This window comes from Chenopodium album, chromosome 9, assembly GCF_948465745.1.
Source record: "Chenopodium album chromosome 9, dcCheAlbu1.1, whole genome shotgun sequence".
Taxonomy (NCBI): Eukaryota; Viridiplantae; Streptophyta; class Magnoliopsida; order Caryophyllales; family Amaranthaceae; genus Chenopodium; species Chenopodium album.
This window is the reverse complement of record NC_137842.1, coordinates 70,273,276-70,299,026: the sequence shown is the minus strand read 5'-3', so window position 1 is coordinate 70,299,026 and position 25,751 is coordinate 70,273,276. Positions and strand designations below refer to the sequence as shown.

Genomic DNA, 25,751 nt, shown 5'->3' with positions numbered 1-25,751 from the left:
TTACAGAACGAACACCCTCCAGAAGAACACATTAGCCAAGCCAAGTTGCTCGGAATCTTCATTTCACCTCATAAGACTAGTACAGATACACTGACCACATCATTTTAGACCAAAATCATGAATATCCTAGTCTGCAATGCAAAAGGAATTCAACAAGACAAGCAAATATAAGCAATGTTAGTCAGAAATCAATCATGAGAATTTGAATCTTAACACTTGGACAAAAACTCGCATTGGACACATGTACCCGAGTTTTAGTAACATTGCACATAAGCATGCAAGCAACCGAACCAGATGGGCTAAGATTTCTTAAATGTTTCCAAGTTACAATTGAACATATAATACAACCAAATGCAATATTGTATGTATAAGCCTCTTAAAGCTTAGTTTACACACTTCTATTACTACATCCTCATAAAACACACAAATTTTACAGAGAACTCTTCTCTCTCTGGTTTAGAAACATAGAGTGAATAATGATATACATATTACAACAAATTTGATTAACGAATCCACCACCTGATACTGCTAATAAGAGCGAGAGCCCCTCAGTTCTGTCAGTCAAACTATTAGCATCTAAAGAACATCCCACTACTCTAATATGATGATAGATGAGTAGGAAAATGTAACAGAAACTGGTAAGTGGACTTCTTAAGCCAATATCTCCTTGTTATAATATTGAACAGCCTTTCTGAGACTTTCGCTTCTTTCTCTTCTTCTGCTTTGGTGGCTGGAGGACAACTTTGATTGCAGCATCAAACACAGCCTTTATGTTCTGCAATCAAAAACCAGTCGCAAGACATGTCAATAAAAGGTTCAGAACACTTCAATACGCAAGATTATGAAAGCATGAAACAATACCTGCTGTGTTTTTGCACTACACTCAATATAAGCGGCTGCTCCAATCTGCTTTTTCAGATCTTCTCCCTTAAAAAAATTATTGAAACATGGACATCCTTGTTAAAAAAAGATCAGACAACCGGCAACTAAGAGATTTACCTGCAACAGCGTAGACATCATCTATTTACCTGAGCTGTTGTGATCGGCACTGCACCAGGATGGTCTAGAAAAAATTGCTTATCATCTCGAAGATCTGGGAAAATAAAGAAACAGAGAAAAAACCCAAGTTAGGATGCATTAGAAGTGGACCAAATCAAAAAAGGCCCACAGATAGATGAAGTGAATTCTGAAATCTTCCCCCTTCATGTAACCTTACTGGCAAGATGTTTTAGCCTATACGGGGGTACACGCATGTGTCAAGTGTCATTCATGACCATCTCTGGCAGCATATTGAGTTGAAAAATACTAGTATGGCACTATTATGATTTCTAAAACTAAATTTGTTCTCTTTGGAGATTGACTTGTCCTTGCTACAATACACTCTCATGTGTGATTGGTGTGTGCCTGGTATCATTCCTGTAGAGTGGTAGCTTATTATTTGTTCCACCAGGATATTAAGTTAAATTTAAATTGCTATACTGAATTCAAAATTAGCTCTGCCCTTGCCACAATACACTTTCTCAAAAGGTTAGCTTCAATCACATCCAAAAGTGACATCAAATCTCTTTTCCTACCCCACAAAAAAAAAAAAAAAAAAAAAAATCTCAAACCCTAAAACAACAAGTTCCTTACTTTGTTACACTCCAATAATCACTCAGCTTTAGAATTGACATCTCTTGATTCCATGTTAAACAGAGCAGTATATGGTGGGATCATCCCAGCTTCCCCATTATGAATTATGAAGAGGGAAAAGACCACATAATGACATTAGTCAACTATTCAGTGGAATCAAATATTGATCCTCCTGGGCCCTGGCAAAGTTGCGTCACAAAACTCAAGTTTTCCAGGGATGGTACGTAAGACATTAAACCACAAAGCTTATATTTCCTCTTTGCTCCAAATCACTTCAAAATTTGCACAGCTGTACATAGCAAAATATGAAATTGAGCTCCAAGTTCCCCCTTCCTATAAATTTTCCATTAGATAAATTTTCATCATTATACATTTTAAGCTATCGTTACAAGTTTCCAAGGCAATATTCGACCTTTTTGCTTGATGCAATAGCAATGACATTCTCACTATTTCCTTAATTTTTCATTTGCTCTACAAAAAACCACATTTTCACGCATAAAACTTAAGAAGTAATCCAAATTTTCTCATAAAGATCAGTGACCAATTAGCTAGCAAAGCAACTCAGAAAACAGAAAGAAGTATTGTTAACTTTCTATTCACTTTGATCAAAGATGATAAACAATCACCAGTTCATCACAACCGAAGCAATTAGGCTTTGTAGATCATATCATGTTCATAGGAAAGGTGTCTAGGTGAGAAGGACTGCCTCAAAGGTCAAAGCAACTCATAGGTCCATATAGCTTCCAGCTGTTCACATTAATCCTCAGTTTGTTTTCTCTGAGTTGATGCCATCAAAGGTCATCACTCTAATCTCTAAGTATGAGGAATGAAAATACATGCAAACACTAAACAAATCACATGTGCCAACATGATCCGCAATATGGGGAAAGACTAGTGACTTAGCCTAAGGGGAAGGATAGTCTAATTAAGTAAGCTAGCACCTTAGCAGTAGCTTGAGAAACAAGAAGAGGGCAGTGAGTTAGTCTACATATAGAGGAGTTCAGGAAAACAGAAAGCATGTTGAATATTGATGATAATTTTGTGTTGGTTGAATAGTGATGCTTTCCTTCAGAATTTTTACTGCCACTCTGCAAGAAGCCATTGGGGGTTCTCATAGGCAATGTTTACAATCTTCAAAATAGGAGACCACTTGTGAAGAAGACATTCCTAAAGGTGTACAAAACCAATACCCCCCCCCCCCCCCCCCCATAATCTATTTCCTTTTCTGAGATAAATGTCATAAATCAACCTCACACAGGTATCATATACTGCCTCAGTGGCCTTTAGATGATGGGTGGGAGGTTCTACTATAAAGGCCTCAAAGTATAACTACAAGCACGAATTATCTCCATAAGGCATAAGCTATTAAGAGTAGTGTCAAAATAACCAATATGGATACAGAGCAATCCAAGGGGTCTACAGTAGCCCAGGAAAACTCCATCTGGTCCCCCCCCCCCCCCCCCCAGTTTGAGCAGAAACTTAGCATTGAAAATGAAAATGATCCCTCAATTTTTACTCTTATGTTTGGTTGCTAATGCTAGAGGAAAAAAGATGGGAGAAACCTAAATTTTTGGATCAAACCATTGCTTACAACAGTTAAGAGGGTGCTTGGAAATCAAGCGGAATTCATAACTTCTATCAAGACTTTCATATTTCCCTCCTTTCCCTACAATAAACTTATATTGAGGATCACAAATTTTTTTGGAATGTTTACCTATCCCCATACAGTCCACAAAAGACGTTCCTCTTAACTCTTTCAAGTTCAACTACAACTTGTTCTTCCCATTGTTTTATAATTTCATATAGCTTTGTTTAGGAAAAATTCAATACTTTAACAATCATTATTTGAGTTTCCAGACCCCAACCACCTACTTAAATAGAGGATATAGTTGGACATATTAAGCAATCTTCATTGACAGATACAAAACTGTTCTTTTGCGATACTCAACAAAAATAATTGTCAACTCATTTATATAACATTGGTCCAATAGCAAGCTAATCCCCCCCCCCCCCCCCCCCCAAATTCAAATTAAAGTGATACTGGACAAGAAATATGACCATGTGTCATTGTTGTAGAGTAAAAACAAAGAAAAGAAGCACAAGATAGAGAAACAGGCAATACAAGATATATTATAATCTGCGGACAAGTTATAGCATTATACCTAGCTTTGTTCCAACAAGAATAATTGGCACACCGGGAGCATAATGCCTCAATTCAGGAATCCACTGAAATTTATTAGACAAAGGAGACAAACATCAAGAGGATGCACTCTGAACTCTGGAGATTATCTTACAAATACTATTAATAAGATATCTTACTTTCTTCGAAACGTTTTCATAACTGGCTTTGCTGATAAGAGAAAATGCAAGAAGGAATACATCTGCCCCTCTATAGCTCAATGGTCTCAGTCTATTGTAATCTTCCTGACCTGTCATAAAATAAACCAAAGATCAGAACATATTCACCAAACATTCCATCAAAATGGAGAGATAGCACACCGCAGACATACCAGCAGTATCCCACAACCCTAGATTTACTGTGCTCCCATCTACTACCACATTGGCGCTGAAATTGTCAAACACTGTTGGTACATAATCCTGATCAAGTGAGGAAGGAGACAAATATTAAAAACATCTTTTCATAGCATTCATGGAACAAAGAAGACTGTCTACTCGACGCATGGAAACATTATACTGTAAATCCAACAGGAAAAAAAAAAAAAGGTTTTTGAAAATTTGGCAACTGGCTTCATCTGTACAGAACAGAGGATATACAAACACAATCTAAGTGCATATGCTTCCTTGAGAAGAATAAGCAGTATCCCAGATAGACAATTAAGAAGAGCAAGATCAACCTCCAATCCACCCCACCCCACACCCAGGTAAAAAAACCAAAAATTAAAAGAGTTACTGCAACTATTCTGTCTATACTAGTAAGTTGTAACATCCAAACAACAAGACTACGTTGTACCATGCAAGTGTAATATGCGAATTAGATAATTTAACTAGTTCAACTCTTTCAAAATTTCCAGAGACTTGGTGGTTGCAGTTTGGTGCTCAGCTTTTGCTCAAAGGGACGCCACATACATAAAGAGACTCCCTTTAGTTTAATTAAGACAGCGAGTTTCCAAGCAGCTACTTCACAAATGCCCTTCACAAAAGACCACAAGGGCCAAGTTGAAGCCTACTTGACAATTGTTCCACTTCAGAATTCAGATTATCTGGCTCTTAAGTTTTTATGTAACAAATGACATGATACATAAAAGCAATAGATAGCTCGAGTGTACTAATACCAAGCATTGTGCACCTAAATAATTTTTGTCACCTAAACTTTGTCAATTGACTATCTTTAACATCGTGCAAAATATTATCTAGCAATCAACGACCAAACTCCAACGAACCAAATCTCAATTATATCCCTATATCTCCAATGAGAAATCATAACCACAACTATTCTAACATGGTAGGCAAAATATTCGAGCAACTTACGGGTAATAAGGGCTAAACAATAAAGACTTAGGGTTTCGAACAAATTCAGGAACGAAAAAAAGCTACCATTTTCACTACTAAGATTAACCACCTACTGACCTACTACATTGTCATTCCTCATACAACAAGTAACCGATCTTCGAAACTAAGGCCTTTTCCTCAAGAAGATCAATGCACAACCCAGATGACAAAGAATCCCATAACAATCAAACTACCACAAGGGTGATTCAACTAGCTTAACAGCTAAAATTAACACTGTCTTAATCTGATCATAGTTTTAGTGAAAATATATAAATTTAATTGCAATGAACAAGCATCTCAGCAAAATTGCGATGAAAATAAAAATTAATTAATAATAATTGAAAAAAAAATCATAAAAACCCATGAAAGAAAAACACAGAAAATTGAAACCCATGAAACTCAAAATAGAAATTTAAGGAAATTCAAAAAAATAAGTGAAATAAAAAAATAAATTAAATAAAACAATTAAATAAAAGAGAGAAAACTTACAGTGGGGAAAGTGTTGCTGGTGTAAGAAATGAGCATACAAGTTTTTCCGACGGCTCCGTCGCCGACGGTGACACACTTTATGAACCTAGAAGCACTCATCCTATTACCGGCGCCGGAAAACTCAAAAACGGCGTCGTAAAACTCCTTTAGTTGCTGCTGTTAATTTCAAATGCTTTTGAAATTGAAGGGTACTTTGCTTTAGTTTATCATCAAATCTAGACGCATTTTTTTTTTTACAAAAAAAATTAAAGCTTGAAAAATGGTCAAAAGCGACGAAGAAAAAGTGTCAATGAAGTAGAAGCAGCAGTTAACATTTGAAGAGAGAGAAAGAGAAAGATAGAGAGAGAAAGAGTTTACCTTTGGAATTTGGAGTTTTGAGGGATTATGAGAGTATTGAAGAAGAAGACAGATATTCACAACTTAAATTTATTTATTTATTAAATTAATTTTGTACAACAAGAACAAAAAAATTAAATAAAGTTGGCTTCTTTAATTTGCTTTTTGTATGTGAGGTCTTCAAATATTGGACCCAACCCAACTCACCCACCAATAAGCTACCCACTCCAATTATATAACACACTTGAACCAACCCATTTCTAGATTTTGAATTTGAATTTTTGATTTTATATCTATTAAAGTTGAAGGGTTTGATTTTCTTTTCAAATACTTTGGAGGGATGGGGATCTTTAATTCTTGGACATATATGGATAGATGCATATGTGATATGATTTCGATTTTTTTTTTTTTTTTTTTTTACCTAGAATTAAAGTATATTGGTTGACATGTATAGTTTTAATACTTTGCTAATGTAATACTTATAACTAATATAATAAAGTAGTGAGCTTAAAATTTTATGTAAATCGGTAAGAGAGTTATATGTCAATGTCCATGCCTAGTTCATCTCTTAATTATCATTTTTTTTCCTTCGAGAATTTAGATTACCACTTGAGTTTTGAGGAGTGGTATTGAGTGTAAATAGACATTTATGAAGAAAATACAAGTTTGTGAATGAGATTGCATTATCAATGCTATGGACCAAATCATTGCACTTACAACAATAGGTTAGCATTAAATATATTCTTAGAAGAGTATTGAGATAAAAAAAAATTATGACAATAATATGCATTTGTCAATGCTATTAAATGTTACTCTATACTTCATTAAACTTCTTGCTCATACCTAGTGATTTTGTCTAGCATCATCTAATGCTAGAATGCCTAGAAGAGACATTTGAGTGCAAAATTATGAAACTAGTAACTTCATATAAAATAATACCTAATGCTTTAAAGTCAACCTAACACACATTATGTATAACGTAGTTTAAAGACTACAAGTAGACTTTAATGTTAAGGTTAGATGGAAAGTAACAACTAACATGAATAAATAATGAAGCATATTATGGAGTATTAATCAAGAAATATTACATTCATTACTTAACAATTTAACAGAGAGTAAAATACTACCACTGAGATTATAGATATGTGGCGTTAGTTCATCATATTATATGCCTTATTTATGAAGCGAAGATCGAATTTCGATTTGCAAAAGTATGAGGAATCTTGACTTTTAAGAACTCTAACCAAGCTTATTATAGTATTAGACTATTAGTCATATGTACTGTATGAATATAGGTTAAATTTAGGTATCATTTAAATTGCAACACAACAAATTTGCATAATTAAACTAATTAGGTCAGCGACATCATAACTTCATTTGTCATATTAGATTAATATTTTCTAGGTTATGTTGTCACTCCCTAGTAGAGAAGCATGTAAGGGAAATAATAGTAATTCATTTATACATTTAACTTTAATGATTAAAACCTACTCGTATTAATTGATGATGAAATATACAAAAATAATGTTATAACAAATTAACAACAAAACAAATGTAATTTTTAGATAATATTGCTATTCGGTACAATATTTAGAATAGTACTATATCAAAATGACAAAAATTAATAGTCAAAGTTGAAAAATATCACAGTAATAATTTTGACTTACAAAATGAGTAATTCGTACAGAACATAATTTTAAGACATGGATGGATGAATATTATGTAGTGTAAAAATGACAAGTAGTTTGGCACTATTCAAATTTAGAAATATTGATTGGAAAATAATCATTTTTGAGATTATGTAGTAAAAATGACAAAAGGAGATAACAAAGAGAAAGGGGGGGGGGGGGGGGGGGGGGGGGGGGGGGGGGAGAGTTTTGTCATGCAACAAGAAACAATATGGTTAGGGGTTGTCTTCCCTTCTTTCCACCTCTTGCTGTGAAAACATGAAATGAAGCTTACTCTTTTGCTTAACATCTTTTCAAAGTTTCATTCATCTTCAAGACTTCATACACAAAAACACAATGCACACTTCAGAATAATTTACTACTGAAATTAGTACCCCAACTGTGGCACATACAATCATCCTTTTGAAATTTCAAAATTTTTATCTCAAAAAGTTCCTTCAGAAGTTCAGTTTTTTTTACATAGATTACTTCTTTCAGGTGTCAATCTTAGACTATGATGCCAAGAATGAATTCTGCTTCCACTTCATTGACTAATGAGTATATTAGGTCAACCATAACTGGGGTATGTAGTGCTACTCTGTCTTTGCTACTACTTACAGTACAAAACAATCGTCCTCTGAACTGACATATTCTAATTCAATCATCTTATTTGTGGTCTCCTTGAGCTTCTGAGATGAGATCTTCCTTGGCTCCGGTCTCACTCTTTTTGAATCTGGTAGTGAATTTTTTTGCGTGACAGATGAGCCTGAAATTGATGTGGGCAGTGACCTGAAAAGTGAGCAAATCCCTTAGATCCACGTACGAAAAGAGGCAAGAGCTGGCAGAAAACTGTACAAAGCTTAATTAGTTAGATGGTTCCTTCTGTACCTTTTCATTGAGCCAACCTTCACTTGGTTTTTCTGAGCATTTTCACTTTTTGCTGTTTTTGCACTCATACTGACTGCAAGTGCAAGGAAAAGATGAAGCAAATTAGAGAAACTGTAAGCATGTAGACTTCCAAGTACGAGAGAATTGAGGAAGATCACAAAACCTGTAATTTCATTGAGAAATCGTATCCCTTGGGAGTGCGAATTTGTCGTCACGTGACCTGCATTGCTGTTCAATTAAAGAGAAATAAGTTCTTTGCATATTTTGGTGTTACTAAACTGCAATAACCCTTTAAGCAATATAGTTGCTTAAGGATTTTTAATTGTCAAGTTTTTTCCCTCTATGTGCAGCAAGGGAAAAAAATCAAGTGTTTAAAATCCCCCCTATGATTGTCATATGCGATGAGGCAGAGTGAATTGAGTTCAAAAAATGATTATTACAGTGAACATTTATAGTCTTATGATGCAAAAGAATATATAAGAGACAGATGCAATTTGGCCAACTTTTAATACCTCAAGGCTTTCTTTAATCCATCAACAGACAACACCTTTGAAGATTTAGACTTTTTTCTATTCGCTTTGTCTGCCATTGGATCAAACATATAAACTCCTTCTGGTTGACGTGGATTCCTGAAAGCCGTTCTTAGATTCCTAAAAGAAAAAACTTATTAGTGCTGAATATAAGCAAGGAAATAGTGCTCATACCATTAGGCATTCCCAATCCCTTCAGTAGCAAAAAATAAAAGGGTTTCAGAGACGCACAAAGAAGGTAGCTGAGCCAGATTCATCAGTCAAACAATATATGGAGTAATTTAATTTGGGCAAGCAAGTTAGTTTCCTTATATTGAAGATGGATAGCTGCTATCTCTTATACACAGAATTGTGACCATAAGTCAGATGAAAGAAGTAAAGCGCAAATTTGAAAAAGTTACAGGAGATTCATCTTCTCAAATGAAGAGAGAACTCAGCTCTAGTTAGTTTGTTAAACGGGAAAACTCCTCATATGGCAAGGAAAGTTATGCAAGAACTCAGCTTACCCTCCTTTGAGCTCACCACGTTGAACAGTATATTTCTCTGATGTTTTCTGCATGAAGAGTTCCATAAAATCAATTAAGAATTACTCAATTCTGTAGATTAATGTAAAAAAATTCAGTCCATATTTACAGCTCAAACTTACCACTCTATGGAAGCTGCAGTATATTCCAAGGCGTCTGAAATCACAGAAGAAGAAATTGATGTTCACACTTTGTATGCTAATTAACAGTATCAAATTCAATAGCAAATCAAAGTGACTTAACCCACTGTTTGGTAAAGAACATTTAGCAAAACAGGTAAAGAGTGAAGCTCAAAAGGTTTACGAGTTTTATATGCAAAAGAAGGCAACCACATAACATACAATTTAAAAACTGAACTTCTTCCTTATCATGAGTAATGCCATACTGACAATTTTAAAATCTAAGCTCCATAACGGTGATTGGAGATAAGTGCAGGGCCTTGTATACTCATTTAGATAGCATGAAGCAAGAGGCTCCTACAACCCTTATGTTTTAAAAGCCCGATTACATGAGAATTCATTTCATAGACCAATCATCTGTTTACCCTATAGGTTAGTGTATAAATCATGCATATAGTGAAACTAAGGAGCAACATAAGCTAATAAATTCTCTAGGTGGAACCATAAACAGAGAAGACAATATAAATTTAGGCTGAAGCAGGTCATTCATATACGCATAACAAAACAGCTGAGAAACAACATCCTTGGTCATTGCTGTCACGGAGGAGAGGCAACATACTTGTTTACTACAATTGAACAAGGCACACCATCTTTCCTCCGTCCTTTGCAAACTCCATAATCAATAGAAGTACCAATCTTCAAGATTTGATTTGTATTAAAAACACTCAATTGGAAACCCGGACCCTGCAAACACAAAAATTCAAACAAACTCATAAACTAATAAACTTAACAATGATAGAAGCTATCCATTTGCAAATGACAGTTTCATACAGAAGAATCTTTGCGAACACTGGCATTGAAGAAGGCAAAAACTGTTGAAGCTGTCTCTTTGCTGTGCTGCTTGTAAGCATCACCAAACAAGAATACAGTTACAAGCTGCCCATCCAAACACCCAATCTTCCATATGCTATAGCTCTTCCCAGTAGAGCTTGTCTTCGGACTCCCCTTTTCGGTTAAAACACCAACAGTTGCCCAACTACCTGATAGAGTGTCCCCTTTAATCACATTCCTATTAACACCAACACATCAACATCCAAAGTTAGCAGCTTCTTCAGACACAATGATGCCTAATACTCAATCATTCTCTAGTTAAAGGGATTACTTTATGGTAGACAATCGGACAAATCGAATATCAGAAAACTGGTTGCTCAGCTCTGCTGACGAAATCACTTGATTCCTGTATCAACCCTCACAAAAAAAGGGTCAATTTTTTTCCCTAAAATTGTTCATAATTAATCCAAATGACCAGAAATCATCAAAATACTAGTTGGGGGTATCCAAGAATAAGCATACCGGATTCGAAGACCAGAAAATTTTTCAACATCAAGATCAGTTGGCTTCTTTGATTGATTTGATTTGAAAGCCTTCGTAGCAGTTTCAACATCATAATCCATACAATCCTCAACAGCAGTCTTGAAGGCAGACAAGTCCACATTTCCACTTGGCCGTCGCACTTCATCGTCTGATTGATACCCTGCAAAATTACACTCATTTAAGCGATGCTCAGATAAATATGAATTGAATGAAAATTAAAAACCCTAAAATCAGGATGTCTGCCAAGTGTTTGTGTAAATGCGTCGGTAAAAATTGAAGCAGAACATGTGCAAATCTCAAATACCCATAAAATGAAAGAAGAAAAATTATAACTTGGATTGAAGAAAAAAAGTGATAAAATCGAATTTAACAGAAATTGATTCAATGAAAGATTGATTACCAGGGGATCTGGGATGGGAAGAAGACGGAGAAGAAGGAGGGGTTTCAATAACACGATCTTGAAGAGAGAGAAGGAGATCGAGGTCATCTTGATTCTCAGTTGACATCGTTGCTGCTTCTTCTTAAGAGATTCTTAAACGATTTCCCGAAAAAAAATTGGAACTTTAGATAGTTGCTGGTTTTAATGGTGATAATTTTGCAGAAATTGGAGGGAGAATTCATGTTCGGCGGGATTTTTGAAAACGATGAAAAAATTAGGGCATTATTGAATGACTTTACTAATACTAAACTACTAGTAGTGTGCAACACCAACGGTTCCATTTCATTTGGTCCCATAAGTCACAAGCTCATAACAAGCTAAGGCTTAAGTAAAGATGTTAAAAACTGATTCAACCGATCTAAAATTCGATCTATTTGAAAATACCCTATTCAAATTTAAATTCACGTAAACATAATAATTTAGCATGACTTAACTTTTAAATATACTCAACTCGACCTGATCAACCTCACTAAACCCAACCCGAGTACCTGATTTATACAGACTTACAAGGCTACATTGTCAAGCACACTTCCACCAACATTTGAAGTTAGTTATGGAGTGATAGATTACTCTAAATAGCATGGATGAGCCATAATATGGATCACTTCATTAGCCTCTCTTAATACATGAGAAAATATACTTATAATTTTGTTTCATTTTTGTTAAGAATTGTGTAACAAATTAGCTACGGAGTAACTCTGTTAGTTTAAATTACTAGTTTCGTGCTCAATTTTACCTTTTCATGTTTTATTACTTAATCATTCACAGAATTACTCACATAGTCACATTCTCACATTACATAGAACCATGACCCTAAGTAGCCAAATAAAACAACTTATTTAAGATTAAGGGTCTGTTCTCTTCAGTTTAATTCCAGTTCAGTTCAGTTCCTAATTCTCTTCTCTCATAAACAATTCATTTAACCTTTATTCAGTTCAACTTAATTTAGTAAAAAAGAACAGGCCCTAAGAGAATATAATTTTATGCATACTTTTACCTAGTAATTCATCACAAGTTCATAAAGAAGTAGAAGGGCTAAGAAAATAGGTTGACATATTTGTAAATGTTGGACCAACAATGCAACAAGATTTTTATTTATTAACCCGTGAAGTTCGTATGGTATATGTTCTTCTTATAAATTATTCATCCATAGATGCTTCCATTCCAATTCAATGGTCAAAATTACCGTTCATCCTTGTAATACTAATTTTAGGGTGCATTATAATGAATTACATCCTTGTTTAACATTTACCAACCAATAAATTAAGGAAAGTAAAACTATATTTTCAAAATACAGCACTAAACCATCTATTTTCTCCCTTAATTTTCTCGTCAGAAAACACCAATATGAGCTTCGTTACGTTGTACATGATCAAATCTTTTTTCTCCTCTTCCTAGCAAATAAGGGAGAGTAAGATTTCTATAATTCATCTTTCCCTTGTTCGTAGGAAGAACAAATAAAAAAATTAGTGTTTAGGAAAATCATGGCAAAATGTAGTAAATACATGGTTATGTACATGCTAGCCGTTCTCTTCTTGTTTGTCACCGTACGTTGTGATGAAGAGAATGTTGAAGATGATGTACCGAAACCAGGAACGCCTTCTAGCATTACCTTTGATGGGCGATCCTTGTTTATCAATGGAAAACGGGAGCTTATCTTCTCTGGATCAATCCATTACCCTCGTGTTCCTGTTGCGGTATGCATGATATGATACTTTTGTACTCTTTTCATGACTAGGGCAATTTAATTATATAATGTGTACTAATGGTAATGTCACATTCTGGGGTTTAATTTAGTTGTGGGATAGCGTCCTTGACAAAGCTAAAGAGGGTGGCCTAAATGCAATCCAAACTTACGTCTTTTGGAATATTCATGAGCCGATTAAAGGACAGGTAACTCATTAATATCATACGAAGTATATAATGTCTTTTAACATTACAATCATTACATTTATAGCCCGAATTATACATACTTGATATAATTCCCTACACCTTAGCTTTATACAACGGAGGTCATAATGTTAGTTTTCATTTCATTACCATGTACGACGTGTTCATTTTTGGTCCAATGTACCATCAATGTCAATTTGGTAAAATTTATTGTCATATCCTTTTGCAATTTGCAGTACAATTTCACAGGCAATTATGATTTGGTGAAATTCATGAAACTAATACGTGAAAAGGGAATGTGGGCAGTTCTTAGGGTTGGACCGTTCATCCAAGCTGAATGGAATCATGGGTAATAATACTCAAGTATAATTAAATTACCAATATTTTTACATAATTTAGTATTATTACTATATAAATGCTAATTATCTTAATATGAAATTTTGGCCTTGTGACAGTGGACTTCCATATTGGTTAAGAGAGGAGCCTAATATCACATACCGAACCGATAATCCGGCATACAAGGTGATCAATCACAATAACACTGTTACTTATTATATACTAGTACATGATTTTTATCTTAATTAATTGGTATTATATTATGCAAAATAAAAACTAGTGTATGTAATATATGCAGATGAATATGGAGAAATGGGTTACCCAAGTGGTTAACCTGATGAAGGACAACAACTTATTTGCTCCCCAAGGAGGTCCCATTATGATGGCTCAGGTATTAAAATTAGCACAATGGTTAGTTAATATTCCCTTTGTACAATTTGTACGTATGAAATTAATTAGTTGATAACATGACAACTAAATTTAATTTGGTGGATGAGGCTGTTTGTATGAAATTTATTTTCCCATCACCCTTCTCGATCTTTGTGTAGATTGAGAACGAGTACGATCATATAAGAGATGCCTTCGATGAAGCAGCAGAGAGATACATCAAATGGGCAGGACAAATGGCTGTTGGCCTCAAAACTGATGTACCATGGCTTATGTGCAAATCTAAAGATGCACCCGGCGAAGTGGTAACATATAGTAAATTTAGCTCACAAACTATTGAAAAAACAGCAGTTGGTATCTTGTTTAATTTGTGTACTTTGTATGTTTTTTTGGGCGAGGCAGATCAATGCATGTAATGGCAGGCATTGTGGAGATACATTCAAAGGTCCAAATACTCCTGGAAAGCCTTATTTGTGGACCGAGAATTGGACTGCTCAGTAAGAAGTTTTACCCTGTAAATGTATCAAAAATTAAAATAGCCTAGCTAACTTGATCTATACATGATTCACATACTCCGTGTTTGTTTACAGGTATAGAGTTTTCGGAGATGCACCTTCTCAAAGGGCGGCTGAAGATATCGCCTTTTCAGTGGCTCGTTGGTTCTCAAGAAATGGAAGCCATGTCAACTATTACATGGTACACATGTTGATCAATATTCTTATCACTATACTTGCATAGTGATAGGATACAATGTTTCATTTAAACCTTATACGGAATATCAATCTACTGGTTTATGAAATAATTTGCGACTTTATATACTAATTGTTTAGTTGTGGTATATGTAGTATCATGGTGGTACAAATTATGGAAGAACTGCTGCCTCCTTTGTCACCACTCGCTACTACGATGAAGCTCCAATTGATGAATTTGGTAATAAGCCTTTTTAATTTTTCCCCTGTTACGTAAATATATAGTGTATATAGTTCATCACATAATTTGGATTCTTTTTCTCTGAATGATGATTGTTAGGTCTAATAAGAGAGCCCAAATGGGGTCACTTGAAGGATTTGCACCAGGCTCTTGTGCTGGCCAAGAAGCCCATTCTTGAAGGAAAGCTTCGTATAAAAAAGAACGGTTTTGATTTTGAGGTATGTATAACCTAGAATAAAATTAAATGATAGTGTTAATTCCGTATGAATTTAGTTCGTTGTCACATTATCAATTCAAATAACTTTAACGTGTGATAATTTTTGGACTTAGAAGTTAACAAATCAATACGATTTCTAATAATCATGTATGTAATAATGGGCAGGCAAATTTCTATGAGAAGGGTGACCTTTGTGCTGCATTCCTATGGAACAACCACACACATGAAGTAAAAACGATGAAATTCAGAGGCAAAGAGCATGTAGTTCCACCCAAGTCCATTAGCATCCTACCAGATTGCAAGACTCTAGTCTATAATACCGACTATGTGAGTATTAACTTATAAATATTAAAACATACATATGGATGTTTATTTATCAGTTTATCAACCTCAATCTTTAATTTATGCTATATGAAACGAAAATCGTTTTCTCTTAATTCGATAAACAGATGGTAGCTCAACATAGTGCAAGAGAATTTGTCAAGTCTGAGGTAGCGCATAGGAACCTTAGATGGGAGAAAACGACGGAGAGCATACCAAGAGATGGCGTCTTCTCAAGGGAACCTAAAGAACAATACTTTGTTACCAAAGATAAAAGTGACTATTTGTGGTACAGAACCAGGTAAAATATATTAAAAGCTACCGATGTTATATTTCCTCTAATTGATACACATAGAGACATAAGAGTATTGCTATTGTTGTTTGAAATTAGTTGTCACGTTGACTTTGACTCTAATTAAAGGAGCAACGTGACCATTACCTCATTCCACATGTTTAATTGAACTAACACAATGTTTTGTTTTGTGTTTGTGTGTTTTTTTTCCTCGCTCATTTCCACCTTTCAGTATAGATCTAGACAGTTCAGACTTGCCATTTAAAAAGTCCCTTCGACCAGTTTTGCAAGTGCTCAGTCTTGGCCACGCTTTGGTCGCCTATGTCAACGGAGAATTTGTTGGTATGCTTTATGGAAACTGCATGATTTTGTTTCTTAATTTACCACCATATACATGTTTAAAAACTTATTTCAATCAATATTCTCTAATCTTGACACACTAGATGCTACTAATATTACACATTAAAAAAAAAACGCGAATAGAAACACGTTACAAGTCGTCTAATAACCTTGGTACGGTGCAAAAAGTGTAGTCAATAAGTTAACAAGAACAATGTACTTAAATAATTTGACATGCAAATTAATTTGTCCTTTAATAAACCTCACACTTCTATTTTCATTTTTCTAGGAACCGGACATGGAGTAAAGCGAGAATACAACTTCCCATTTTCAGTAGCCATAAGATTGAAGGAAGGATTAAACAATATTTCAATTTTGGGATGCACAGTTGGAATGCCGGTAATTAAGTACAAAACAGACTTGAATTTTCATTCTTATTTCTAATTTAATTTTTGATATAGCATGTATGTCAACTGATCATAATGCATGAATACACTTAAATCTTATGAAGGATAGTGGAAGCTATATGGAACGTAGGTTTACTGGGATCAGATCAGTAGAGCTCTTAGGTCTCGGTACCGGAAACCTTGATATCTCCTTCAATGGCTGGCATCATACGGTAAACTAAAGTCGTACAAAGAAATTAAATTTTATTTTTAATTAAGTATTTAGACTAACAACTTTTATAATGTAATGTATGGTTCAATCTAGGTTGGTTTGGAAGGAGAGAGGCTCCAGTACTTCACTGACGAAGGAGTATCAAGGGCTAAATGGACCCCTGCTTCAGGTGTTGGTGAACCTCTTACTTGGTATAAGGTACGACTCGTACGAGTTATATATAACTACGTACCATGATTACTTCCCGAGTTTATTGTTACATTAGTAGTTCAAAATTGTACGTATATTATTCAATCTTTTTTTATTAAAGGATAACTAACTTGAGCGACTATTTTTAGGCCTACTTTGATGCACCAGAGGGAGATGAACCATTAACTATTAGACTACAAAACATGACCAAAGGTATCGCTTGGATAAATGGCCAAAGTATCGGGCGTTTCTGGTCATCTTACCTTACGGTCATGCAAAGCCCTTCTCAAAACGAGTAAGTGATTAAATTTGTCATACAATAATTTGATAATTATTCTGCCACTTTAACCATCAACTTCATGATTGGTTTTATACTCTGTCAGTAAATCTTTATATTTAATGATTAATTGTATATGTTAGTGTAGTGTCAAAAAAGTTCACTATTAAATAAAACATTATTGAATTAAGATTGAGAAAAACAATGTTGTAGGTACCACATCCCAAGATCGTTCCTAAGGCCTAAGGACAACTTGTTGGTGATCTTCGATGAGGCTGGAGGAAACATTGACACAGTTCAAATCGAAACAGTGAATAGGGATAGTGTTTGCAGCTTCATAGAGGAAGATTGGCCAGCCGATGTGTGGTCTTGGAAGAGAAATGGGAACGAAATTGTGCCTGCAGGCGATACCCCTCAACTTAAGGCCTCCCTCAAGTGCCCTAAGGACAAAGTCATCAATCGCGTTGAGTTTGCTAGTTTTGGCAACCCTAAAGGTGTTTGTGGCTACTTCCTTCTTGGTGATTGCAACTCTCCCAACACCGTTAAAGTCGTTGAACAGGTGAATATAATCATTTATACAAATTATATATAGTCTCATTAGTGATCATATTAATAGTGACTGTGTGGGCGTGTGGTATGTACATATTTACTAATTTAGTCATATAGTCCCTATGTCATTTAATGTCCGACCCTTAAATGCTTAAGAGTCGAGTTACTATGGCCCTAATAGCATAATCGATTGTTCATACATAATACGGAGTAATATATATATAGTGACACATTTTAATTGTTTTTATGAGCAGAATTGTTTGGGAAAAGAGAGTTGCACGATACCAATAAATGAGACAACGTTCGACAAGGAGGCATGCACAAACGTAGCAAAGAAGACATTTGCCGTGCAAGTGAAATGTGGACGTAGAGGATAGAAGCCTTGCATGTTGATTTTTATATATGGGTGTGGAATATGATTGTCATTGTAATTTCTTTTTTTTACCCTCTTTTTGGCTAGATATACAGTAGATATTTGTATTATATAATGTACTGTATTTATTAGATAGGAATTGAAATTTCAGAAGCCATTAGAATTCAACTCAAAAGCAGAGCTTTGCATGTCTTACAATCAATTCCTATCATCATCTAGCCATATGATATATCTACTTATCTAGTGAATTGGTACTCGTATCCATTACGGAGTAAAAAGTAAAGGAAAGAATTGAGTGCAATCCGACTTGATTGGTTGTACCTTATACGTCACTAGAAATGACTTAAACTCATACCATGAGATACATTTAATACTATTTAAAAAAGTCATACGTACAAGCAAGCTAGAAGACGAATAGTGGCATTAGTGGTGTGGTAACGAATTATTTTATTTATTTTTTAGTTAGTTCTAGACTTTTAGATAACGTTATACTAGCTAACTAGTACAAAGACTACAAACCCATACCAAGATATATACTTTTACCAATTATAATTTCAAAATAAAAAATTTAAAAAAAAAAATATTGACATGTTTTTCAACAACAATCATTCAAATTAAACAAGTTGGATATTCACAATCTAATTAGTTTTATGTAATTTAATTTTTAAGAGATGAAAAATGAGAAGATATATTGATGATGTTGTAATAATAATGTAATAATTAATTTCATGATATTCACAATCTATTTTTTTTTTTTTTTTTTTTTTTTTGTGGGGTGGGGGGGGGGGGGGGCAATAGGAGGTTGCTTAATGCTTAACCATTATTGATCAACTATCATTTTCATTTTTACGGTCAAATGAATTTTATAAACTCTGATCGTAATTTGTTAATACGAGTAGTATATAAGAGAAATCATAACTAAGTGAAATTTTGTTAGAAGTGTGTTAAGGTGCATTCAATTCTCTTGAATTTCACTAATCTAAAAATATTTAGCTTAACTCAACCTAATAAATTTAAACTTATTAGAACTTATCTGAATTTATAAGCAAGAACTTTATGGACCTTATTGGCTTATTAGAACTTATTTAGTTGTAATATGTAAAATGACGAATAGCATAACTATTTGGCAACGGATGTAGTATTATTAGCTCCAACCAATGAAGTATATAGCCATCAGTTCATTATTAGATTAGTCATGCACTCATGATGAATCAAAACAAAAGAACCATTATTTTTTACTTCAAATCTCAAAAGAAGATTCTAATAAACAAGTGTCAAATCTCAAATGTGTTTGAGGGCATAACATTGATCAAGATTTGTGAAGAGAACGATATAATACCACTTTTATCTTCTAATAAATAATGAATTGAAGGATGAAAGAGCCCAATGTTCGTTTCGTCGTCTGTCACAAATCTATTTGAAACAAACTTGAATGTTAATATGTAAAAGATAACAACATTAAGATTATTCTTTTAAAAGATGAAAGTGAAAGAAACTAACATAATTAATCAGGAAGTACTTCGTATAAAGATATGATAGATGCTTAAATAATAGGATACACTTTTGCATATTTTTCAAATGATGAGAATCAAGTAGGAGAGTATTACTAATGTAATACAAGGTACATGAGAATAAGAATGTTTCGAAAACAAAAGTTTGTACAAACGTATTTTTGAACAATCTAAAGTATATCTCATCTCACTACTTGATGCCTACTTACTACAAACATAGAAATAACAAAGAAAGAACTAAACATTTTAAACCAAAAATAAAGAAAGGAAATTTTCTTCAGAATAAGACCTATAAGTTTTCATTCCTTGGGGCTGCACCTCACTTGTATGGCCAACACTTTGGTTGTTTCCTTAGGACAATTGTTATCGCCTTTGTCGAATAGGTTTCTATCAACTGGAATCGTGCAACTATCCTTTCCCAAACAATGCTGCTCGTAACAAAATAAACAAGAGTATTAATTATTGTTTATTTATATAATTTGAATGATATAAATTAATGTAACAAAAATAATCCACAAGAATAAGGTCTTAAAATATGCTTGCCTCCTCTACAATCTTTTGGGAGTGTGGAGAGTTGCAAGTGCCAAGGATGAAGAAGCCACAAACACCATAAGGGTTGCCAAAGCTAGCAAACTCGACGTGACTGATGACTTTGTTGTTAGGGCATCTGAGTGATGCTTTCAACTTTGGGTCATCAACCGCGGCTATTATGTCATGGGCATCCCTTTTCCATGATGTTACGCTTGGTGGCATGTTTTCTGATATGTAGCTGCAAATCACATCGCGGTGTACTGTCTCAATTTGGACTGTGTCTATGTTCCCTCCTGCCTCGTCGAAGATCACCAAGAAGTTGTCCTTAGGCTTAAGGTATGATCTTGGAATGCGGTACCTGTAACATTTTTTTTGCATTTTTAATCATTAAATCGCGTTGCATGAACATACTTTATTGGTAGCAATAACTTGTATATAAACTTAATTTTGATGTGTAACTTTGTTGGATTGATGTTATAGTGCATTTTATAATATTAACCTATAAAGATTATCTTATATATTCATGGATAGTCAAAACTAAAAGTATTTAATTGCTAGACTCTTGGAGATCATGAAATAAAATTGAATTAATTGAAAAGGGATAAAGAGTACTATACTAGTATACTTGTTTCTTAAAACTTACTCGCTTTGAGAAGGTGTGTCCCGTATGGTGAGGAAGGTCGACCAGTAACGTCCTATGCTTCTCCCATTGACCCAAATCACTCCTTTAGTCATATTCTCCATTCTGATAGCTACTGGATCATTTCCCTCCGGCGCATCAAAGTGTGTCTACAAACAAGTTTAGCTTGCTCGTTATTATATCCAAAAAAAATCATTTGTGTTGTGATCACATTTATCTAAATCGTCTATCCCACTTTATGTGTAACACTTTATACATGTGACAGTGTGTATGGCACTTTTTGACAAGATTAAAGATTTTGGTACTGAATTTTTAGTCAAGGTAAACAAAAAATATAATTTTACCTTATACCAAGTAAGTAATTCACCAGGTCCCTTTGCCGGTGTCCAATGTGCCTTACTAGCTCCTTCCTCGGTGAAGTACTGAAGCTTCTCTCCATGCAAACCAACCTACATGATGCATTATATAATTAAAATTTCTATTCAACATTTAACAAAATCAGTACAAATTATATACGTAACGAGTCGTTTATACCGTGTGATGCCACCCATTGGAAGAAAGATCAAGTTCTCCAGTACCTAAACCTTGGATTTCAAGGAATTTTAGCCCTGTCCATCTTCTTTCCATATAGCTTCCACTATCCTTCATATCAATAGATTAATAGAGTTTGATTAATATATATTTTGTCTATATTATATTCGAGTTTGTAACACATTTATACAAGAAACGGTTCATTTAGTTAATTACCTTGGTACGTACTTAGGTTATAAATAAGCGAATTGTAGTTAGTTTTGGGTTAGGGGAAGTTAGAAAACTACGGACATTTCACCCACTATTAGTTGCCGTAATTTTAAGCAATTAGCCGGACTCTTTACACAACTACATAATTAGCCACAGTATGCTCTTACCGGCATTCCCATTGTGTTGCTCAAAATTGATATATTGTTGACACCTTCTGTCAAATGTACAGGTGCTTGGAAAGTGAAAGCAGGAGCTCTATGGAATCCGTGGCTTGATCCTTCGAAAGGAAAAACAAAGATTACGAGCAATAAACAATGATCAAATAGCTCTTTTATCAAATTTTTAGTAGGTCTTGTATACAACCGTTGTGTATAACAAAAGTCAATTTTTTATGAAGTTGACTTTTATGTGATTGGGGGTGACTTGTATACAAGTACACTCGACCTATTAATTGTATATAATTTCTGCTCGAGTTTATTTATTTTAATAAAAAAATCAAAGGCTAATACCATACCTATGTATTTTCCATTGACAAAGGCTTGCAAGGAGTGACCAAGATGGTAAAGCTGTAAGACTGGTTGGAAGGACTTTCTAAAAGGCAAGTCAACATTGTCCAATTCTACACTGAAATTCAAAGTTTCATTTATTATTTAACCTTCATTAGTAATGAAGAATTCAAAGTAATACATTTGTTTAAATTAATTAAGCAACATTATTATGTTACCTTGTTCTGTACCACAAATAGTCTGTTTTGTCCTCTGCAGTATGAAACTGTTCCATTGGAGCCCTTGAGTAGACATCAGATTTAGGTGAGATGATTTCATTAGTCTTCTCCCATTTCAAATCCTTGTTAGCTTTCTCGGATCTAACAAACTCCCTAGAACTATGTTGCGCGATCATCTGTTTTTCAGATTAGATGCCAGGAGTGTATGTATGTTAGCATCAAAAGAATTGATGCAGAATAAAGTGTTTAGTAGTAAATGATCAAGATAGCAATCTCGATTTGGACGGGTTATTTATGAAATTAGGAAACACATACAGAGTCTGTATTGAGCACAACAGTCTTGCAATCAGGCAAGATACTGATGGACTTTGGTGGAAGGGTGTGCTCTTTGCCTCTGAATTTCACAGTTTCTGATGTATGAGTACGGTTATTCCACAGGAAAGCTGCGCAAAGGTTGTTCTTCTCGTAGTAACGTGCCTGATCATTGCATAAATTTATAGGTAATTAGCTAACATGTCATGTGTAACATGAATTGTCACATTTATAATTGTTGAAAACATAAATTTGCATCCCACACTTGGTGTTTATGTTCAATCTTTCTCGCATTTGTTATAACATAAACCTATCGCACTCTTATGGTCTATCTTTCATATAGCTTACCTCCAAATTTGGGCCGAATATCTCAATACCATATCTCCCATTGACTACAGCCTTCTTGCTCAACATTAAAGCACGGTGTAGATCCCTCAAGTGTCCCCATTTGGGTTCCCTTATTAAGCCTGACAGTAAGTAAAGCATAGCAATCAGCAATCAGTAGTCATCCTTTATAATTACACTAGGAATACCTCTAAGCTCAACAAGAGTAAAGGGCTCACCAAATTCATCAAGGGGAGCTTCATCATAGTAGCGAGTGGTGGTAAAGGCTGCAGCAGTCCTTCCATAGTTTGTGCCACCATGATACTGCAGCAACAACAAATATATACATAGAGAATTAAGGGAAGAACGAATAGAAGTAAAATCAGGCCTTTTTCTCAAGATTCAAACCATTCAATGCAAGGATTTTTATTTTCTTCTTTAACTATGATTGGTGTTTAATACCATGTAATAGTTAGAATGGCTTCCATTTTTGGAGAACCAGCGCGCAACAGCAAAAGCAGTATCCTCAGCTGACCTTTGAGAAGGTACATCTCCAAAAACTCTGAACCTGTATTTACAGAAGGAAGGAAACTTTGTTTACCATATGATCAAATGATAGACAATAATGATAGAGTAATAGTATCAACTACTTACTGAGCAGTCCAGTTCTCAGTCCACAAAGACGGCTTGTGAGGTGCATTAGGACCTTCAAATGTTTCTCCACAATGTCTACCATTGCAAGCATTGATCTATCCACCAAATAAAGAAATATTGTATTAGATTGTTGCAAGACTTGCAACAAGTTAAGGTGATCTGAGGCAGGGCGCGGCTTTTTCCTTTTGAACATTTTGAGATAAATTAATGTGAAACGACCTCATCTAAGACATACTCTTAGCTTAAACTGCTAAAAAAAATTACAAAAGAGGCACTAAAAGGGAAAAAGAGAACAATCAAAGTACCACTTCGCCAGGGGCATCTTTTTGCTCACACATGATCCATGGTACACCAGTTTTCAGACCAAGAGCCATGGTTCCTGCCCAATTAATATACCTCTCTGCAGCGCCGTCCCTGAATGCTCCTCTAACGTGATCATACTCGTTCTCAATCTGAGCAAATGCGACTAGGAAGGTTAGACTATATCTACATGTAACATCAACGCATTGATATTGTAATTTTGTTAAATACATTATCCTAATTGTGTTACTAGCTACAACATTTCTAGTAGATGGTCACCTGAGATAATATAATAGGACCTCCTTGTGAGGCATATAAATCGTTATCCTTCATCAATGATACAATCTTCGTGACCCATCTCTCTGTATTCATCTGCATAAAAATACATATAAAATGTCGTAAGACACTTGAAAGCATATTCCTACGTTTCTTATAATTGATCGTAAAGTTATGGTTAATTACCTTGAATATTGGATTATCAGTTCGATATGTGATGTTAGGCTCCTTTCTTAACCAAAATGGGTATCCTCTGCCATAGGATCACATCATAGGAGGGGTGTAAGAATAAATTGTGATTAAGTATGAATAAGTATTGCTGTTTTTAGGAACATTTTATGATCCTATGAATTTCGTTGTCAAAATGATACGAGTAATAATTATAAAGTTGAATTTCATATTATAGTAAGATGGTATTCCTATTAATTACCCGTTATTCCATTCACCTTGAATGAATGGCCCGACTCGTAGTGTTGCCCACATGCCTCTCTCAGCAACCAGTTTAATGAACCTTACAATATCATTTTGGCCTGTAAAATTGAACTGCAAAAGCAATGCATATGGTTAATCACTTAAGAATTGATTGATTTTCACATATTCAAATATATAAACTCGGTCTTTTATGAGAGAAACGTTGAAAACCTTGCTCTCTAAAATCAACACTTAAATTTTCGAATGTTAATTACCTCCCCCTTGACAGGCTCATGTACGTTCCAAAAGACGTAAGTTTGGATCACATTTAGGCCCCCTTCTTTGCATTTGTCAAGGACATCTTCCCATTCCTAATTTACCAAAAAGAAAAGAACATTAGCCACTACCATATTGTTTCATAAGAATTGTGTTTATTAACAATGTCTAATATTAGTAAGTATATTGACTTAGGAAAATATACATCATAGTTACTTCTTGACTTTTAGTGTGATAAGTTTTCCTAGGCAAATCAAGATTAGGTCATCAATATGAATATGAATCTAAGATTATTCTTCCAACAAGCAAAAACCTTAACATGGTATCAAAGCCATTCAATAAATATTTCGAATTGAATCTATACACTTGCAAGGTCGAGAGTCACGAACAAGGCCTAAACACATCCAACACAATTTTCACATAAAAGATGTGATTTTCATGCATGATCCGAATTCATTAGAATTTGTTGTAAGAAAACACTAGATCAAGTTTTCATTTGTATGTACCTCAACCGGGACACGAGGATAATGTACTGATCCAGAGAAGAGGAGCTCCCTATTGCCATGAATTATCAAGGATCGTGAATCATACGTAACATTAAATTCATTTTTTTCCTTGTCCTTCTTACAGTGCACCGTGACCAAAAACAAAAGGCCTATGATAAGTACATATTTATAACATTCCGTCATGATTGGCCTTTTCCTCGTACCTTAAAATTAAACGAACAAAGCAATTAGATTGAAAGTAGGAAAAAGAATACATGGATGTCCAAAATATTTCGAGTAGTAACGTTTTTTCTAGATAAGATCTAGAAGATAAAAAATC

The 25,751-nt window shown here is 34.6% G+C and overlaps 4 protein-coding genes across 6 annotated transcripts; 1 reads left to right on the top strand and 3 right to left on the bottom strand.

Annotated features, from left to right (window-relative positions):
* Positions 1-209: 209 nt before the first annotated feature.
* LOC145559083 (rac-like GTP-binding protein 5) lies at positions 210-6,126 on the bottom strand. Of its 3 annotated transcripts, none has more exons than XM_081620493.1 (8): positions 5,989-6,126; positions 5,632-5,803; positions 4,143-4,230; positions 3,952-4,061; positions 3,795-3,858; positions 1,029-1,093; positions 862-927; positions 210-775 (listed from the first exon to the last, which is right to left on the bottom strand). In XM_081620493.1, exons 2-8 carry the CDS (start codon positions 5,728-5,730, stop codon positions 671-673), a joined length of 597 nt encoding a protein of 198 aa, XP_081476619.1. In that variant the 5' UTR covers positions 5,731-5,803; positions 5,989-6,126; the 3' UTR covers positions 210-670. The 3 variants fall into 3 exon arrangements, with proteins under 3 accessions (XP_081476619.1, XP_081476618.1, XP_081476617.1); XM_081620492.1 differs by having other exon boundaries at positions 5,632-5,882; positions 5,989-6,060; XM_081620491.1 differs by having other exon boundaries at positions 5,632-6,025.
* A 1,787-nt stretch (positions 6,127-7,913) lies between these two features.
* LOC145560417 (uncharacterized) lies at positions 7,914-11,718 on the bottom strand. The gene is made up of 11 exons (XM_081621667.1): positions 11,470-11,718; positions 11,049-11,229; positions 10,858-10,932; positions 10,527-10,764; positions 10,315-10,439; positions 9,699-9,732; positions 9,559-9,605; positions 9,035-9,172; positions 8,686-8,750; positions 8,523-8,595; positions 7,914-8,423 (listed from the first exon to the last, which is right to left on the bottom strand). The coding sequence occupies exons 1-11, from the start codon at positions 11,573-11,575 to the stop codon at positions 8,249-8,251; spliced, it is 1,257 nt and encodes a 418-aa protein (XP_081477793.1). The 5' UTR covers positions 11,576-11,718; the 3' UTR covers positions 7,914-8,248.
* A 1,274-nt stretch (positions 11,719-12,992) lies between these two features.
* On the top strand, positions 12,993-18,230 carry LOC145558099 (beta-galactosidase 14-like). Its single transcript, XM_081619245.1, has 19 exons — positions 12,993-13,205; positions 13,306-13,401; positions 13,635-13,747; positions 13,854-13,920; positions 14,033-14,125; positions 14,283-14,426; positions 14,524-14,618; positions 14,712-14,817; positions 14,967-15,051; positions 15,151-15,269; positions 15,434-15,595; positions 15,718-15,890; positions 16,114-16,223; positions 16,510-16,619; positions 16,732-16,839; positions 16,932-17,036; positions 17,177-17,322; positions 17,518-17,863; positions 18,108-18,230. The coding sequence occupies exons 1-19, from the start codon at positions 12,993-12,995 to the stop codon at positions 18,228-18,230; spliced, it is 2,514 nt and encodes an 837-aa protein (XP_081475371.1).
* Positions 18,231-19,840: 1,610 nt separating this feature from the next.
* Positions 19,841-25,615, bottom strand: LOC145558098 (beta-galactosidase 14-like). The gene is made up of 19 exons (XM_081619244.1): positions 25,433-25,615; positions 24,926-25,021; positions 24,670-24,782; positions 24,426-24,492; positions 24,243-24,335; positions 23,969-24,115; positions 23,664-23,758; positions 23,472-23,577; positions 23,249-23,333; positions 23,034-23,152; positions 22,689-22,850; positions 22,374-22,549; positions 22,164-22,273; positions 21,817-21,926; positions 21,443-21,550; positions 21,253-21,357; positions 20,912-21,057; positions 20,281-20,626; positions 19,841-20,165 (listed from the first exon to the last, which is right to left on the bottom strand). The coding sequence occupies exons 1-19, from the start codon at positions 25,613-25,615 to the stop codon at positions 20,037-20,039; spliced, it is 2,496 nt and encodes an 831-aa protein (XP_081475370.1). The 3' UTR covers positions 19,841-20,036.
* Positions 25,616-25,751: the final 136 nt, after the last annotated feature.

Coding starts and splice junctions, on each gene's coding strand:
- LOC145560417 (XM_081621667.1), bottom strand. CDS start 11,575: ATGTCAACTGAGAATCAAGATGACCTCGATCTCCTTCTCTCTCTTCAA. Junction 10,933..11,048: donor TTTTCTGGTCTTCGAATCCG/GTATGCTTATTC, acceptor GGGTTGATACAG/GAATCAAGTGATTTCGTCAG. Junction 8,424..8,522: donor AAGGTTGGCTCAATGAAAAG/GTACAGAAGGAA, acceptor CTCACTTTTCAG/GTCACTGCCCACATCAATTT.
- LOC145559083 (XM_081620493.1), bottom strand. CDS start 5,730: ATGAGTGCTTCTAGGTTCATAAAGTGTGTCACCGTCGGCGACGGAGCC. Junction 4,062..4,142: donor AGGGTTGTGGGATACTGCTG/GTATGTCTGCGG, acceptor ATTTTATGACAG/GTCAGGAAGATTACAATAGA. Junction 3,859..3,951: donor ATGAAAACGTTTCGAAGAAA/GTAAGATATCTT, acceptor AATAAATTTCAG/TGGATTCCTGAATTGAGGCA.
- LOC145558098 (XM_081619244.1), bottom strand. CDS start 25,615: ATGACGGAATGTTATAAATATGTACTTATCATAGGCCTTTTGTTTTTG. Junction 23,578..23,663: donor ACTGAGAACTGGACTGCTCA/GTAAGTAGTTGA, acceptor CTGTAAATACAG/GTTCAGAGTTTTTGGAGATG. Junction 22,274..22,373: donor TATTTGTGGTACAGAACAAG/GTAACATAATAA, acceptor TTTGAATTTCAG/TGTAGAATTGGACAATGTTG.
- LOC145558099 (XM_081619245.1), top strand. CDS start 12,993: ATGGCAAAATGTAGTAAATACATGGTTATGTACATGCTAGCCGTTCTC. Junction 16,620..16,731: donor GATGCACAGTTGGAATGCCG/GTAATTAAGTAC, acceptor AATCTTATGAAG/GATAGTGGAAGCTATATGGA. Junction 17,323..17,517: donor CAAAGCCCTTCTCAAAACGA/GTAAGTGATTAA, acceptor ACAATGTTGTAG/GTACCACATCCCAAGATCGT.